General features: G+C 41.5%; 1 protein-coding gene across 1 annotated transcript in view; it reads left to right on the plus strand.

Annotated features, from left to right (window-relative positions):
• The window catches only part of FAF1 (Fas associated factor 1), a 99,531-nt gene extending 85,863 nt beyond the window's left edge, over nucleotides 1-13,668 (plus strand). Inside the window, exons 18-19 of the mRNA XM_053469842.1 lie at nucleotides 3,976-4,191; nucleotides 11,912-13,668. Coding sequence (XP_053325817.1) covers nucleotides 3,976-4,191; nucleotides 11,912-11,995 — 300 coding nt within the window. The 3' untranslated portion in view covers nucleotides 11,996-13,668. The remainder of the gene's footprint in view (nucleotides 1-3,975; nucleotides 4,192-11,911) is intronic.
• The last annotated feature ends 4,767 nt before the right edge of the window (nucleotides 13,669-18,435 follow it).

Genomic DNA, 18,435 nt, shown 5'->3' on the forward strand with positions numbered 1-18,435 from the left:
CCCTCCCCTCTGCCCCTTCAAACTACCCCCCCCCTCTGCCCCTTCAAACTACCCCCCCCCTCTGCCCCTTCAAACTACCCCCCCCTCTGCCCCTTCAAACTACCCCCCCCTGCCCCTTCAAACTACCCCCCCCTCTGCCCCTTCAAACTACCCCCCCCCCCCACTTACCTTGTTGCCGGAGTCCTGCGGTAAGAGCTGGAGGCATCCGTCTTCTCGCTCTGCCGGCATTTTATGTTGAGCGCCGGTATAGTCCGGCGCTCAACATGAGATGCTGGCACCGCGACGGAGTCACGGAGAGTAAGGGGCGCCGAGCGGTTGCCGAGAACTTCACGAGCAACTGCTCGGCGCCCCTGACCGGGACTTAGATTAAAGCATCGGTTTTTTTTTTTAAACTTTATTTAACATCAATGATGTTAAATAAAGTTTAAAAAAAAAACCAAAAAAAAAAAAACCGATGCTTTAATCTAAGTCCCGGTCAGGCGCCCCTGCAACCATGGCGCCCTGTGCACAGGTCGCACACCCCTAAGGCCGGCCCTGAGTGTATGTATGGCATTCCTTAACATGCATATTATTTCTTACCCTCAGCCATATTAAGTCTTTTTTGAAACTCTTGAAAACCTAAAGCCACTATTTGCTGTTTATAATGGAAAAAATGTCTGATTCTCAAGTTATATATCCTCTTATTCCCTGTTAATTAGACGGGGGAGATACAGATTACCCCCCTTTCTTATCACAGATATTCACTTGGTCAAGAAACCCAGCCAGTTTCTGTTAGCCAAGCAACATCATTCTCCTCTAATCTCCCTGACGTGGCAGGTGAGCTCTTGTGCTTTGGCCAAAACAACGAAAGTGTTCCTGTTTCATGTATACGTTTGCCACGTAATTCTAGAATGATTTCTCTTTTTGTCTTCTCCTCCTTTAAAAATACCACCTTTCACCTATATAATCCATGCGCACAAGCTGCCGTGCCCTACCCGCTGTAAATGAATGAATGTCCCAGCCTTCACTTGTATAAACCTTGTATAACATACACGCTGCTAATATGGAACTGTCTCGCCCGGCTTCATTATAGCCACGGACTTTCCTTTCTGTTCCTTTGAATCTATAGCAATAGTTCCCAGCAAAGCAAACAGTTATTTCTGTACCTGCATTTATTTTGTTACCCTACCTTTCATTCGGAGAGCCAGGGCACAATGTCTGTTTGGAAACTATATTTTCCTACATAAAAGACTCAAAGCGATCAGCGTTTTCAGAGCGCAGCCGGACCTCTGTTCTTTTTTTTTATTATTATTATTTATTACAGTGTGCAGTAATGAGAAGAATAAAGAGATATTTGCTTTTGCGGGAACAAAAGAGATTTTTAACAATGCTGTTTATTAAAGAATGCTGCAGTTGAAGTTCAGGGATTACCCGTAATCTATTGTTGTCGAGCTGTGTTTGCTTACATTGAGGGGTTTTTGTTTGTTCCATATATTTGAAATGTGGCTATTGATCTATTCACAGAAGAGCCGCCTCGGCCCTTTTCTGCCGGCCAGAGTTGGTTGTTCAGCATCTTCTAATTGTTTTTCTGAGTTGGTCCATTGCCTCGGTGTAGTCATTGTGAGTCTCTGTCCTGTGACCGCGTCATCGGGGAGCTGGAGAGCACAAGGGAAGGAGGAACGCGTCGCACAAAGAGCGAGCGCATCTAATGAGCTACTGTTTATCCTTCTCTAATATATAATTGAGCTGCCGCAGTAAATAAAATAGCATCTGTTATTGCAGCCGGCAGGAAAATGTCAAAACAACAAGAAAAGAAACAGGTGCTTTCTATAACAATAGGAAGAAGGTAGAGGGCTTAAAATCCAGATAAGCTGCAGCGGCTGCTTTGGTAGAATTCTGAAAGCCTCGTATTTTGGGGAACATTACTCGTATATTAAAGTTTCTGTGCTTAGATTTGGGGGGTAGAATGCTATGTGTTACAGGGTAGCAGTTAAAGCTCCCTTAGCTCCCCCTGAAAACTAGATTTAACCCTTTGAGGGGGTGTGATGGGTATGCAATACATTATTTAATACTTGTGGGATTGAAGGGTTAATCATCACGGCACATCTTTTCTTTAAATTGTAGTCATTCCTTCTTCTATGGTAGAAAACGATATCCCGGGCGATATGTGGAGTCCTATTACCTTGTTGTTTCTTGCTCTTTTTGGTACAGCCGCTGCTGTTGGCTGAGCATCATGGGAATATTTGTTCACAACAGCTGGAACTCCTATGTTTTGCCATCACTGATCAACATCATTACCTTACATTTTAAGGGCTGAAACTATACCTTATATCAATGATATTTTATTTTAGATCGATGTTAATTGCTTTCATATACTGCCCCACGAGCTTTAGAATGGCATGCTTTCTCCCAGCCTTCTTTAAAAGGAAAGGGGCTATTGGTGTTCTCCAAAGGTGGCAGGGGCATGTCCCAGCGTGGGTTCTAGAAGTATCCCCCGTGGTCAGTACATTGCTTGGTCAGGTACTAAACAAGCACTAACAACATTAGAATACATATATTAACGTTCAAGCTTTAAGCTCAGTGTTTGAAGGAAACACGCTGTAGCCTTCTGAAGTCCTTTGTCTTCCTAAATCGGGAAATGTCCGACACTAGAATGTTTTTTTGCGGTAACCGTACAGAGTGGAAATAGGCTCATAGGTCCTCGGTGCCGCGCTCAATGAACCTGCTAAAACATCTGTAAGGGGCTGAAGTTGGGAAACCCTGCTGCCATTTACATTTGATATTTTATGGAATACGTTGAAGTTGATTTACTTGACCAACACAGAAAAGGATGTAATGCTTTTATGGGGTCAACGTCAAAAAAATGTGAAGTTACATATGTTTTTGGGACCTTCTTCCATTGTGAGAGATTCCTCTGAGGTCCCAAAAATGTATAGAACTTTACATTTTACTAGTTTTGGCCCAATAAAAGCTATCAACTTCAACTAAAGGAATGTTTGGCTTCCATCTCTATCTCATCTCGGTCAGCCAGAAGGTATTGGAAGCTGTAACCCTGCCTCATAATATGGTCCTGTGTCTTGGTGTAAATCTTTTTAGGCAAAGGAACCTCAGGTGGTCAAAAGACTTTGAGGTTTTGTATTAACCCTATGATGTTACATTGTGGAGTTGTAACAGGAGCGCATGTTACAGGGTGGAGATCAAGCTGGGAGGGTAAGAGGAAGGTTTAGCCTTTGAGTTTGCCCCATCTCACCTCTTCATCTTCAAAGGAAGGCAATCTTATCCTGAAGGATAAGCAATTACTCTCGTTCTAACGCCTTGTTAACCTCTTTGTCATGACAATTAAATCAACCATCCTTTTGTGCAGTAATATCTGATCTAATTGGGATTTGTAAAAAGAGGGATTTGTTTTAATTGGTTGCATTGCAAGTTGTCATTAAGTGGTGGGAACTGAACAGATCCGTCACCTGGCATTCGGGGGATGAGTTCTCATCATACTGATTACCTGAAAATCTCTGACACCTGTCCTAGAATCCCAGTTACAAATTGGAAACCAATTGTGTTTGCGGCAGCTTCCTCCCATGTAATAAGTTAGAAGCTGCTCCAAATCCATTGGATCCTCCCAAATGCTATGGGAGCGCATGTCGTAGTTGGTTGAGATTTTTTTGTTCGTGTAAAAAGGTCATTCAATTATTCACAATGTAAGGTTAATGAGGAAATGTACTGGCGGAAATTCCCTCATCGGAACAGGAAGATTGAAACACGCAGAAAACATAAATTTTTGGGGTACTCAATGGGGGCGCAAAGGTCAAAATGCCTAAAACAAGCAAGCTACACATAATAGTGTCTTCAACGCTGACCTCATGTGTCTGACCTCATCAGAGCCATTGAATTGCAGACATACTTTTACTTGTTAAAAGAAGCTCGTTACATAGTTAGTTTTTCAGACTTGAGTTAAGAAAGAATGGCCCTTTGACCCTCTCTGTGTCTAATTTCCAGGCTATTCGGCTTTCTCTGGAGCAGTCTCTACCACCAGAGCCACAGGAGGAGCATAGTGAACCACAGAGCAAGCTACGGATCCGAACGCCTAGCGGCCAGTTTATCGAGAGGCGTTTCCTAGGCTCTAGCCCCTTGCAGGTTGTCTTTGACTTTGTAGCATCCAAGGGATATCCCTGTCAAGAATTCAAGCTTCTCAGCACCTTTCCACGGAGAGACGTGAGTATTTATTCTCAATAAAGTCACTTTTACCTCATCCTCCGTTTTCCGGTTCAGTGCAGAATGTAAACCTACGTAATGGTGGTTCCAAATTCCAATAAACCGTATGTATCTACGCTACCGTTCAAACGTTTGGCGTCACCTGGAAATGTGAAAGAAAAACAAAATGTGTCCCATTAAAATAACATTAAATGGATGAGAAATCCAGCACATACGTTGTTAATGTTGTCAATGACTAAAAATGGCGTATTTTTAATGGGATATCTTCAAAGGTGAACAGGAGGCCCTTTATCACTCCCATCACTCCTGTGTCCGATGGCACGATGTGTTCGCTAATCCAAGTTTAAGTTTAAAAGGCTAATTGATCATTAGAAAAAAGCTAAGAGACCCCAGAGTCATGAAGGAGTTTTTCCCCTTTATGGGTAAACGTGTCATGTACTTAAAATGGATCAGTGCAATTGGGGATTTCTTGAAACATTTTTAACAGAATGGCGGCGTCTTTATCCAGTCTCGTTATGTAACCTGAGTTCAAACTGTTAGCAGGCGTTCGTTTGAATAATAGGGTGAAACGTAAGACCAATTTCCAAACTTTCTCCCAGAATCACTTCTTATACATTACTCCAGTATGTTAAGCCATAATAAAAAAAATTCTTCTTTAAGTAATAAATCTTGCAAGCCTAATACAACAAAATCATATTTTCTTTAGGTTTAAAGCAACAACAAACAAGTTAAGCATTTTTCTTTGAGTCTGACCACCTTTGAAAGTGATTTATTAATTAATTAAAACTTTATTAATTAGCTAGATTTGCAAGGCTCATGCTGGCCAAGTTACAGTATGCACTTTTCCCGTGATTAGTGATGTATGTGTTTTTTTTTGTTATTTTTTTAATTTATCATACGGTTAAATATACATTCTGGAAGGAAAAATACATTCTGATGAAGAGCGATCTTGTCACGTGGCGGTGCAGAGGAAGATCGCACCCCCCCCTAGCTTCTTGATCCAGATACCGCTGACTACCGAGCGATCTGGATTTTTGTCTAGCCTCTCTGCCTCTCTGCCTCTCCAATTACTAGAAGTGACTTAAGGGAGGATGAGCAGAACCCACTCATTTGTAAGATCACTTTATTAATAAACTGTTTACAAAATATTTATAAGCGGCATACAGAGCCGCTCACCAGGGGCTTAAAACTGACTAATACTGCCGAAGCTCGGAAATATCTCTGTAATATATTCTAATCTCCTCAGAGCCACCGATAATTAAACTGGAAAGAATACAATTTCCAGCAGGCCAAGAACGGCAAGTGAGTGTACGGGTGCTTATGTAGGGCACGTTAACCCATTCACTCCCGTGGCGCGGCAGAGCACAAGTATGAGCTGAACTGACCGCTGCGATGTAAAAGCGCGTACAGACGAGACCTTCGCTATTCTGAGATCTCTTTCTTACAATCTTCAGTTAAATGACTTAAGCACTGCTCCTTTACCTTAGCGCCAGTGCGTTTATTTTCCACCCCCGGTGCTGTCCAGCAGTGCCATCGGAGTGCTAGTCTGCTAAAAAGGCACTGTGCGGAAGGCCACCCTCTATTACGGCACCCATTTCAGCCATTTATTTTTCATAGGACGTTCATAGATTTCACATACTGTTGACCAGCACATGTGAAGTGCTGCCCTGCTGTATGTATGATGTATACTCTCACGGAAGGGAATCATTTATACATCCCACAGGCAGCAGGTCAGTGTTTTAAGTGTGCTGCTCCGGAACATGTGAAATCCATGTATGTCCTGAGAAAATATGATGAATGGGGTCACCGTGGTCCCGTGGGACTGCGAATGTTCTGGGCCCTTTGCCCTTCTGACGAGCCCTTGGAACTGACAGTTTACAAGCAAGAATGTTGCGTGATTCAGTTTTATTGCCTGTAAGGGACGTTCTGTTGAATTCAGAGCACAGCAATTAGTGTTAGAAATGGGTTACCAGTTGCTTTTGTGCAGAAAGCGTCAGTAGGGGTTAAACAGCCTGGACGGACAGCTTTTCACTGCCTCTTCTGATACTCAAAGCTTACGCCCCAATCAGTCTGAACCTGAGATTCGGGGTCAGGAGCCGCGAGGAAAGGACTCCAGTACTTTAAACCAGTTATTGCCGACCGGTGCCATGTTTTGTTAAATGCAGATAGTTGCCCAGACTGTGTCCATGGTTAATAATAATAATAATTTACAACAGCTTGTATTATTTGTATATTAATTAGGTTTACATTTACAGAAACTACTATGCTTTAGAAACTCAGATCCCAGATTCTGTGGATTACAACTCCCAGTAAATTCACTCAACCCCAGCACAGCTTGCTTAACCTGTCAATTCTTTATGTACATTCCACGCTTCCTTCCACTGGGAGTATATTCCAAGTATCTACCACCCTTTCTCACATTACCCCCCAGTCTTCAGCCTTCCTGTAACTTTAAATCTTGCCCATGTTCTGGTATGCCTTTTTTCTTTTTATTAAGGATCCTTCATGGACTAATGTTTGACGGTTTTAGTTACACCTCCCGCGTCTCCTCTAGGTGGTAAATATTATGATTTGTAAGTTGTTCCTGGTATGTTTGGTTAGTAAGGCCGAGTACCACATAACAATTGAGAATTGTGGAAATGGGCAGTAAAGCATACGTGGTATTTGTCTTTTGAAAGCCACGGTCTTCAGAACTAGACTCAGTATTCTAAATTCTAAACATTAAGCGAGTCATTACGCAGAGCTGGGATTTGTGAATGGCAAGGCCAAAAAAACCTAATGTTTATTCTGAAGACATTGGGGAAAAAAGGCAAGAATAGGATACTGCTGAGAAATGAAGGTCGTTTTTGTTGCTATGTGGCCTGAATTTAAGATTTTGTTCTCGGCATCAGTGTGAGACTGGAGTAAGCCCGATGCTGTTGTGTAAACGTGAAATAATGTGCACAAAATGTCCATTGAGGTCTATTGGATTTTCTCCAAATGAACCAAAGTGCACCTGCGCAAGTCCAGCGTTATCATGCTAAAAGAAACAAACCCAACTCGGCGCATCTCCCGGCCAACATTGTCCAGCTGTCGTTGGCAACATCTTCTCTTCAGCAGCACCTGATGATGGAAACTGGACGATCGCAAACTAATAGTAATAATGTTCACACCCAGAAATAAATATACCATGCATTGATAGTATTTATTACAGAAAGGTAGTATAACAACCAAAACCATCTTAAACGGAACTATTCAAGAACTATACAGATACTGTATATGAGCCCAGCTTTTGATCCCGGCAAACCTGTCAGTAGAGGCATTCACTTCAACAGTGACTTGGTAGACTTCAAATCATGCTGCTTGGCTCGGGACTTTGGGGCGAATTGGGGCTCATTGACTTCACTTTTTATGATGAACGGCCAACACAGGGCAGTTTCCAGTTTGGAGGACTGGGGTTCTGTATAATTGAATGGGTGAGGATACTGAAGAAATGATTTATGTATATATTATACAGGGCCAGCCAAGCTCTTCCTCCAAACTCGATGGGTTTCTTTCTGCATGATGTATAGTGAAGCGAGAGAATATAAACCACAGCTGCATCTGCAAACTCTCCTGTCAGCTCTCCGTTTAGTTAATACGCCCCACAGTCACGTCACCCTAAGGGTGTGATTCCGTATTTCAGACAAGAGTGCCATAAATAGGGATTTATCGTTCTGCAGCATTCACAACCTGGCTACCTTCACTGCGCCTAAATTAATTAAGAAGAGATGAGTTTATCCGGGCATTTTTCTCTGTAGCATATGGCCGCTCTTCTTAATTTAATACCTGCGATGCCTTTCTCTGCTCGCCTGTAAAATTAAATTTATTGTCCGTCTGCTGCATCTGTGCAGGTGTAGGGAGAGGAGCGAATCGGCAGAGCCATCTGCGAGCCTTTGGTCAGTAAGGGGCTGTTTACAGGAATACAAAGAGCTGACCCATTAGTTAGCAATAGAGTGAACCTTAAACGCATACTCAGTACGCGAGCGTGTCCCAAATACCATGCTTGCCGTCAGTTTACAGAGCACGCCGGAGAGCAGAAATATGGAAACGGAAGGAAGGGCCAATATACCTTTACTAAATAACATTCATTTCCAACAGACTGGTGGACTGATAAAGACACTGATAGAATCAGGTAGTCACTGCTGATAGACTTACAAAGTAGGATTGTGGACACAAAATGAAAAGTCCACCAAAGACATATTTATACTGGGAAACATAACTTTTAGATAATATACATTTTTTTTCGACACAATCCTTGTCTAGAAGAATGATGCGGTCTGCCACCCCCTTCAAGCACAATTTACCCTCCCATAGAAAACCAATAAAAAACCTCAAAGCATCAAACAATAAATTAGTAAGGATATATTAGAGAAATAATACTTCATAGTAGCTCTCAAAATCCTTAATTACCCATAATTAGCTCTCATTATACGCATTGGTTGGAAGGCACTGGTTTGAAGTGATTTTTAGGGGCCGCTGAAGCTTTTCTGTATGGACATGGAATTCTGGCAAGTGTATAATAAAGGGTTTATGATTTCTTAATGTTTTGTGTCATTCCAGCTCAGCGGCTCAGTACGGCATTTAGATATAAAGTGGAAACTTCTTAATGCTTTAGACATGCTCGCTCTTTTTATTGGTTTCGTTTTAAACACAGTGGTTTCACTTAAAAATATGAATATTTGGGGGTAAGATTTTGTTTTGTAAACATTTGACCCGTTTAGCAAATAGCGGCAAACACAAAAAGGGGAATGCGGATGGAGACTGTTGGTTTCCACCTGAAACGCGCACACGGTGTGCGCTGAAGAAGACAAAAACACAGCTGCTCGTTGGCTGCGCGGAGTTATTGTGTTTTAATTGCTACCTAACGAACCTTATGTTTTTGGCTTGTCTGCTTCCACGAGGAATAGTTTTAATAAGACTTAATGAGAGCTGCCGGCATTTCGCTGCACCCCAGAGGACAGATTCCCTGCTCGCCATGTAGGTTTGTCCTTGTAGAGGGAGTGTGCGTGGTTTGCTGGTCTGTGACACTGAAATGATCCTCTTTTCAGTTACAATTAACTGATCTGTTCGCCTGACCTTTTCCAGCGTCACCCTCTACACACGGACATTCTCAGAGAGTAGGTGTATAACAGTCCGAGCGTAGCACACCTGCTGTCATACGCACAGTGTCTGTAGCCAGAGCGGAATATTTCGTCTTGTTTTAGTCATCTGATTAGATGCTTGACTTTTATACCCTGGTATAAATATACATAGTGATGTCATCATGTAGCATGATCTCATTTAAAAGGTCAGGTAATGAATTCCAGAAGAACACTGCTGAAGTTCTAAACGTTCTCTTGTGGTTGTTGCACCAGACTGGATGAGTGGGTTGGCATTTGTTAACCATTTAGGAGAAATATTGGCCTTGGGCAGATTATTTTAGGTGGATGTTGGTAAATTGTCCAGTTCTTTGTGTTTTAATTGTTAACATAGATACATTAAATTTTGTAACAGATAATCATTTGGCCCCTCTAGTCTCCATTTCTTCTCCTCTTATTGGATTATGTAAATTAAGCCCCTTTATTTACCTGCTGACGGCCGCTGTCCCGTGCGCACCTTCCTCCCGTCGTTCAGCGCAGAGCCAATTTCCATCAGTAAAGGAAGTCGTCGGTTGTCAAGCGACGATCCGAGAGCACTTTTTGGATAGAGCCAATTCCTGTATAGCGTATGGTCTGCATAGTGGATCCATTTCCAACAGGGCCTGCGAGCCACCAAACAATAAAAAGAAAAATTGGGAGGGCAACCGATAAAAAGTTAGTCTATTCATTATTCTAACCAACATTAAGCATGGCAGTCTGCCGGGTACAGCTCAGCTCATCCCCCCTGTGCAAAATAATGCCTAACTGTGATACTATGATTACGTTCTCTTGTGCGGAATGCGTGAGGCTCACCGTACCCTGCCGACAATGCTATATTTTCAACGTGGACTCAAATAGAGTCAGGCCTACTGGCAAAAAATACATTGGCAGATAACAGATCTGGCCGCCTGATAATGTTAGAAGGTTATGCGATGCTAATTAACTAGAAAGAGAAGCCATACGAGAGAGAGAGAGGGGGAAGAAAGGAGCCGCTAAAACAAAAGCGACAACAGCTCTGTTTGTTGACAGATGCAGCAACCATATTCTCAGTAATTGGGTAATGGTGTAAACATTGGCGAATCGGCAAGTCCCTCGGTGGATTCGGAACAGAAGGCAAGCTGAAATCATGGGTATAAACAGTCCAACCCCCTTCTCATGACACCCGCAAGCTGCTGCCTGTAACTGTCCTAAGATCTCCAAAGTGTAAAAGACATCGAGAAAAGGGCATCATGCATCTTATTAACCACAGGGCTCCACGGAGGTTCGGTGCTTCTAATTAGCTGCTGCCCCATCTGGAAAGACTCGTTAGCGATGCGGTCCCACTGTACATGCAAATGGGCGTTCAGTGAAACGTAGGTGTTTTGGCATGTCTCACCCTCTACGCCGTCCTGTAACAGCTGTTTCAACATGTAAGATTATGTTTAACAGTTTTGCTTATTTAAGCCACAGACCCGCACAACACAACAAATAGACGAGAACAAACAACGCACAGCCTGTCTGCGCTTCGCATGTATTAAAAGTTACTGGCAGATCGCTGGAAGCGGGGGCTCTTTGTAAAAAGGCATTTAACGTGATTGACTAGGAGATCGTGCCAGAATTTTTAAAGGCATTGTTTCTGCCGGTTTGTGAATAAGTAACAGCCCTTTTGATGTACCGGGCAGATCATTTTATGGCGCGCTGTGCAGTCATCGCAATGGTTGTATCATTTGAGTTTTCATGAATTTTACACCTCTTCTTAAAACCATCAAGCTGTCCATCTCAAAACGGATCACACACACAACACCCCGTTTGTGTTAGGGGCATTAGCGAATTTCAAAATGGCAGGTTATTTTATTTACTCCCAGTTCTTCGACCTATCAAACCACAATTGCCACAAATGTTATTGTTAACGGCAAAAGAGGATGCTCGGTATCTCCGTTCTGGTCATATCGCGTCAGCTGTGAAGTGTTAACACAGCTGGAAACTCATATTCCAAGGATTGCAAACTTTGTCTAGAGAAGAGAGACTTTCAAAGAAAGACAGATGCAGGAGCATGTAAAAGACGTAACATACGACACACGAGGGAGAACACCGGCAAATCAACAGCTCACAGCGACGACAGATGCTTTACAGTTAACATTAATACTTTTCTACTGCCGGTAACAGATTAACACCCCCAAAAATATTGTCAAATGGAGACGTTTTGTACAAAATGTGTCACCTTACCATTGCAGAACCATCCTTGAGAATAACACCGATAAGATATTTCTGTCACATATAATATTTTTTGAAACATATCCGAGTAGAGCGTCTATACGAAGAATAATTATGTATATACAGTTTATTGTTAGAAATGTTTTAGCTTTTCGTCACACCTTTCATTGGTAAAAGAATAAAGGAATGCGGGAATTCACTAACGTTTCGGTATTCATTATGACGGCCAACGGATGTCTTCTCCTGCATGAAGGGCTGAGTCTTCTAATAACCACATCATGATGTTCTGAAATCTGTATTGTTACCTACATGCGCCATACAAGGCTGACCTATATTCTCTTGTCTATATATATTTTCTTTTTCATTTTCTTATGTTGTTTTCTCGACAGATAACCCAGTTGGATCCCTGCAGGACCCTAATGGATCTCAAGCTGTACCCTCAGGAAACACTTTTCCTAGAAGCTAAGGAGTAAGTGTCCATGGAGTGGACTGTGAGAGCAGCTGTAGAGGCACCACTTAACGGGAAAAAGAAAGCTACTCGCCATCACCTCACTTGTTATTTGGGGCTTCTGCACCACTTGGAAGACAGCAACCCTCCACAGACCCAATTTGGTGGGTTTCCAGCCTGAGCAGGAGATCGTCCCAATAAGAACACTGAATATTACATGTTATCCAGCAGTCTCCTTCTGATCTAAAGAATGCACTATTCTGACACCAAAGGGGTTAAATTCAGAGGCTCCCGGGGGGTTGAACATAATACACGGCCCCTGTCTGATACTGAGTATCTGCACTCCCACACAAGTAAATAAACCATGGGAGTCCATTGCGTGGACCCAAATTGTTGTTTCCCAGTTTTATTATAACCTCCGAGTTCGAGTATCGTAAGGAGGGCTGCCTTCGCCAGGTCCATCTGGTTTGAATTGCTGACGCTTTCACTGATGTGTTTGAATCAGATTTATAAATGTAAAGACCAGATCTATAATAGTTACTTGTTAATAAGAATCATACTATAATCCAATAGTTATTAGTAGTTTGCTTGTTGGCCAACCACCGCTCACACTGCTCCGTATTGCAGATTCTCTGTGATTCCTATTCTGACTGATCTGCTGAGTCCATGACATCAGGCGGCAGTTTTATGGCCATGTGTGAGCACACCTTTTGCTTATTTACCCATGTATTTTGTAAATATGCCTAATTTGCTTCCCAGCCAAGATTGATAGCCAATTGCCTTGTTTAGTTATGTTTAGAAGAGGGGGACTTTTTTACCCAAATCCTTGGTGTCCTTAATAAAGAGTTGGTAGAGATAGTTTGTCATGTGCTTGCCCAAGCGTATACCGCAAAGAGAGTGAACCATCTCCAAGTAAGATTTCTGTCCACGTGATGTAACTTCTCGCTATTCCTAGTGGTACAGGCTTGTCCTGGGCTACAAAAACGCGGGTCGGTGGACTATGGGGACCGAAAATGTCTCCCAATCCATAATACACATTGTTCTTCTTTTTCACCTAATCTGGTACCGGAACACATGCCGATTATTACTCTGCAGATACTCAGCATCACTAAACAGGGAGGAATCCCCCCTAAAACAGGCGTGAATAGGTTTGTTTTGGCTCTCAGATTGTCTTCGGCTCGTTATTCTGCGTGTTGGCAAGTGGCCGCAAGCTGGATTGGCGCAATGCAGAGCGAAGAGCATTTAAGTTCCTAAACTTGCAGAATGTGTTATTTTATACATTTTATTGTTTCTTTTGCATCTTAAGAATCCTAATCCTTCTCCTGCCTCAATGTTAGACACTTAAACCCGTATGATCTAGCGCGTGACACATAATGTTTCTCCTCCACCAGTTAATCTACGAAGGCAAAAGCGATGGAATTGATGGGTTTGTTGGGGCGTTCTGAGCTTGGACATGTCACAATGTTGCAGAGAATGTTTGTATCACCTGCTACTTTGATGCTGTGAGGGGGTTATTTGAAAAAAAGAGACTTTTGGTAAATCAACCAGTTATTTATTTCTGATTTCCGCTTTTGGTTGCAGACCTGGTTCATTTTAGGCTGTGGTTGGGGAGGGGGGGTCATTATTTTGCAGTGTGTGCCTCTTAAATATATGCATGATGTGAATATTTATCTCTGAATAAATAAGACCAACACAGAATACTTGAAATCCTCCCAGTACTTCTGAGTGTCCCACTCAGGACAAAAGTGAACAAGCACTAGTGACAAGCTAAACGTGGAGGAAGGCATAGTTTATTTCTTCCAAAATCCTTTTTCTAGTGTCTTTACTTTGAGACCTTTTGACAGAGAGAAAGGTTGACGGGAAAAAAAAAAAAGGGACAAAGCCTACCCAATAATCTCATCGTTTCGGACGTTTGCAGGGTGACTTGTAGTGATTTCTAGAATTTATATTCAGATCACGCAAAATAAAACTATGGGGGTTATGCTTCAATAAGTGATGCTGCTGAAAAGTTTTAAAAGTGATGTTATCACCACGGTGACCTTTGGAACGTCCCTGCCGTTGGGGCTTTCTGTTGAATAAGACGGCACAATGTCACTTTTTATCCACAACCTCAAATATTTGAACCCGCTAAATAACCTCTGATTGGAGGCGCCAAAGGGTTGAGCGTTTAACAGAGCATTGTAATGATAGCGGTAATTACTTATTACAGGGTCATGCTATTCGCTCCAAAACAGGTGAGCTGCGTTATTTGTTGGCACTTAATAAGAGAATTTAATAATAACAATTAATTCTTACAATTTCTCCATGTATTCAATGTTTTTTGAGCACCGCAAAGCAAGAACATGCGTTATAATCTCCAAGCCTGGTTTGCCTAGCACTATAAAAGTGCAAACCCTGTGTTGATGGCATCAGGACCTGTCGGAGTGCCAATTGCTTGCCCTAGGTGTGCCGGGGTTCTATGGTGACGGTTATTTATAAAAAATAAAAAAAAACTATTGTCACCTTTTAGATGTCACAATGCCAGCCAATGGAAATCCTGCCAATAGGACCATTCGTTTGGTGATAAGACCACTTGGACCTGAGAACTAACAGAGCTCTCCCATACCTGATCCATATGTTAAAATATTGCCCTAGAGGTGATACCTGGAGCACCAGGACAAACCCAGAAGGACCTATTTACTAAACTGGTTGTAGTTGAACATTTCAGCCCGCTGACTTCACTATGTGTAATGAAGATGGAGTTATGAGTTCTCCTGTAGAAAGGTCTGGATGTGGTCACGTCATCCTCATGTTACATGGAAAGAAGGCTTCCCTGTTGTTGGATCTGATAGCTGTTTATTGCACTGTTTGTGTTCACAAACACAATGCTCACTTAAGTGTCATCCCTCCGGCATGGCGCACTCATTGATCCGGCAGTTAGCATCCTTCCTCCTATGTTTGCTTTTCGGTCTTACAAATCCCTTGACGGCTTCTAAATTGCAGAAGCAAAAAATCAGAACTTAAAAGTTAAAGGGCAACCCGTTTCTAAATTCCTAGTACTCGATTGTGAACGAACACAATATGTACCTATAATGGGTTGATTGGGTATATGACAGTATGTTTTAACTCTTTATTTGCTTTGCACTAGGAATGACTGGTTAGAGGCCAAAGCCTCTAATCTGTGCCCCTTTTCACAAGTTTAATTATATAAATCTTTCACCCATTGTATCTGTTTTTGTATATTGTTGTTCCGCTGTTTTAAGAACCCTGTTTGTGTCAACACACAAAAAAAAAATTGAGAAAAAAAAGAAAACCGATTGTGTAAATACTTCATTTGTTGAGTGGCGAGTGGATATTTTTTGCCAAGTTTTCATACGTTATAATGAATTTCAAAATATATTTGTGTTAAATATGCATTTAGAACAGATCTGCATACAAACTCATCTTCAAAGTAAAATAATATGTAGAGCAGAAAAAAGTCTCTGTTAGTATATTTTTTTATTGGTTATATCCAATAACGCATCCTCACATGAGTCTCACGTATTTATTATTGTGCATACGACTTTCTGATTCATCACCTATACGTATTCCTCGCTTAAACAGAATCTTTTTAATATATAGCAAGCTAAAGTCCCTTCCAGTTTAACTCTTTAACAACATGGCTGCTAAGCACCGTTCTGGTAGCATGTAACACGGCCAGCTTTGGGACGAATGCAGTGGAACGGACGAGGATCATCATGCTGATACCTGGTGCCAGCGTCTGACCGTCATCCTTAGATGGCCATTGGGAAAGCGAACAAGAATGATTGTTTTAAGATACCACAATAAAAATGTTCAAGTTTAGCTACGGTGAAATTGGTAAAATCCATTTGAAATTGCCAAATTGTTTTACAACCTCAGCACAACATGAAGGCTGTTGTATACATTTGATTATAAAACATATGATTTCCAAATATATCCACAGGTTTGTAACCTTGAGTGAATTCTAAAACTCATGCAGGCTACCCGTAGTGGTTTTGTATAATAAAATGTACCAGGTCACCCTAACCTGGGCCGCCGGATAGTGTTGTGTGATCTTATATTCCCCCCCTCATGCTGTTATATAGCAAGTGTATGATGTCATTGCCCCACGCCTGCTGACATCACGAAATAAAAAGACTATTTGTGCAGTGATATCTATAAAAGAAACTGGATCCGCAGCAATGGTATAGTCCCAGTTAAATTCAGTATTGCTACTAAAGTGAATATGTTGGTAGTGTGGATATCAGTGGAAATTACACCTTCATTGTTCACACAAACACAATGATACCCCGTATATCAGGGAGGCGGTCTCGGGTTCCCACCTGTTTTTATACCTACGTGATAGAGGCTGTGCGATCATTGGTGGGAACGGTGGGATTTGTGCTCCACATGTAACTTTACAAAGGTGTGGTTTGGTCTACACCAAGGACACTGCAATACATTCTGCACCATTCTTGCTATTCTGCATTCGCATAGTGTTTTCACAATCTTTGTATTTTATTTCATTTTTTAATTAAACTTGAGACCGCAGAGTAGTCATTATGTATCACTCGTCTAATATTACTAATATATTGCACTTATATGAGTTTATCAGTGTTGTCTATGTAACCACATTAAAATAATGTGTGTATTCTTCTGTTCTTAGACAGCAGCCACTACTGTCACCAGCTAGAGCCTGTCTCACACGTGTAGCTAATACCAAGGAAGGGTTACCAGGGCACCAATCCTCCATAGGCTTCATTAACTTGTTAAGAAAAAAAAATATTGTGTTGCTCATACCTTACACATTTCTTGCATTGATTGGTTTTAGCCTATATGAAAGACTAAGCAGTTGAGTAAGACCAAGAAGTAGGTTGTTGTACGGCAACCAAGAGAGTATTGGACATAGGAATGGTGATTAGGAGTTTAATGTTAACTATGAACTAAATGCGGACTGTGAAAGAACTCCCAAGGCTTATGATGTTCATCACATGGTGGAATCCATGGTCAGTAAAGGTTGTAAGCTTGGGACCTTCAGAAAAAGAACAGGAAACCGGACCAATTAATCCATAAGTATGTATATATCACATGGGAGATTACAATAAACACATGGCCAGTTTCATCCCTACTGCAGCCTCCAGATTGATGAAGATATATCAAGAGATGGAATCCAGATCGACTGTGGTGTATGATACAATGGCCATGTCACTGCTATATAAAAGTCACTCTTTAGGGCTATGTTGGGTAACCGTTGGATATGTGTAGGATGTACACATTTCCCATAATGCAAAGTATCCATACTACAGAAGAAGCCTATTCCTGGTTTAACAAAAACTTAATAGCTTTTTTGTGATCTAGTATTTAACTCACAATGGGGCTGACACAATCTGTAAGTCAAAAGGCCTGTTATTTAAAGTGTCATTATTTGCAAGATGAACTAATTTGTATTAATAGATGAGGTCCCATGGAAAGAATATTTTTCTCGTTGAGCATAACATACAATGCTGTATACATTAATGAAGGTGAACATTGACAAAAACCTGGTTTTAGTTCTTTCTTCATACAAACGCCCTTTTTCTGCAGGCTTGGAGGCTGCCGTTCTCATCAACCATGATATTTTGGGCGACACGCGACACTGAGCTGATTCTTTATGGCAATAATAATGAAGTCCGTTCCTCCATAGACTTTTATTAGTCAGAGTGTCTGGCTTAATGATTAATACTGAGCCGTACTATCGTGTACCACAACCAGTATAAGTTGTGTGCTTTGTCTAGTGGATTGGGCTGAGATAGCAGAGCTAGATGGCTAATATGCAGTTGTCTGAAAACGTTATGCAAAAACTAGGACTTTTAAAAAGAAATCAGCACAATATTTTTGAAAACACGTTTAACATCACATTTAATGATAAAATAGAGGCGGTTCCTGTTTATGTATTAAATGTTAGATTGCATACAATCTATATTTGTATGCAATATATATAATATGTTTAGTATACATTATTTTATATATGTTAATGTTTTTGTTACAAAAGTATTGTACCCCTGGTTTCATTACCAGATAACATGCTGGAAGTCTCTTTTCCCGTCACAATGATTTGTTTATTGTTAATTCACTTTAATTATTTAATTTTGTTTGAAACCGTGTTAAGCGCCTTTGAACCATTTTGTTCTTCTCCCTGCCCTGCCAGGGGGTGAGCAGTTTAATAGGTTAAAGTGGCTATTTCCTTTAAAGTTCAGCTGTCTCAACTATAGCCCAGATAGGGGATGTGCTCAAGAGTGCCCTGCAAGTCTTAGGAAGTTAAATACCTTAATCATTCCAGTTCTTAAATAAGAGATGAGCCTTCAAAAAGCACCCTTGCCCCTCCTAAAATCTCAGGCTAAACTAACCTAAGGGTCATTGAGAGTTTACTTTCTCAGAGTCCCTCTGATACAGGTAGAGGAACTGCTGTCACTCTTATGTCCCTGACTCCCATGCTTGTCTTGGAAT

Source organism: Spea bombifrons, chromosome 6 (genome assembly GCF_027358695.1).
Source record: "Spea bombifrons isolate aSpeBom1 chromosome 6, aSpeBom1.2.pri, whole genome shotgun sequence".
NCBI classification, from domain to species: domain Eukaryota; kingdom Metazoa; phylum Chordata; class Amphibia; order Anura; family Pelobatidae; genus Spea; species Spea bombifrons.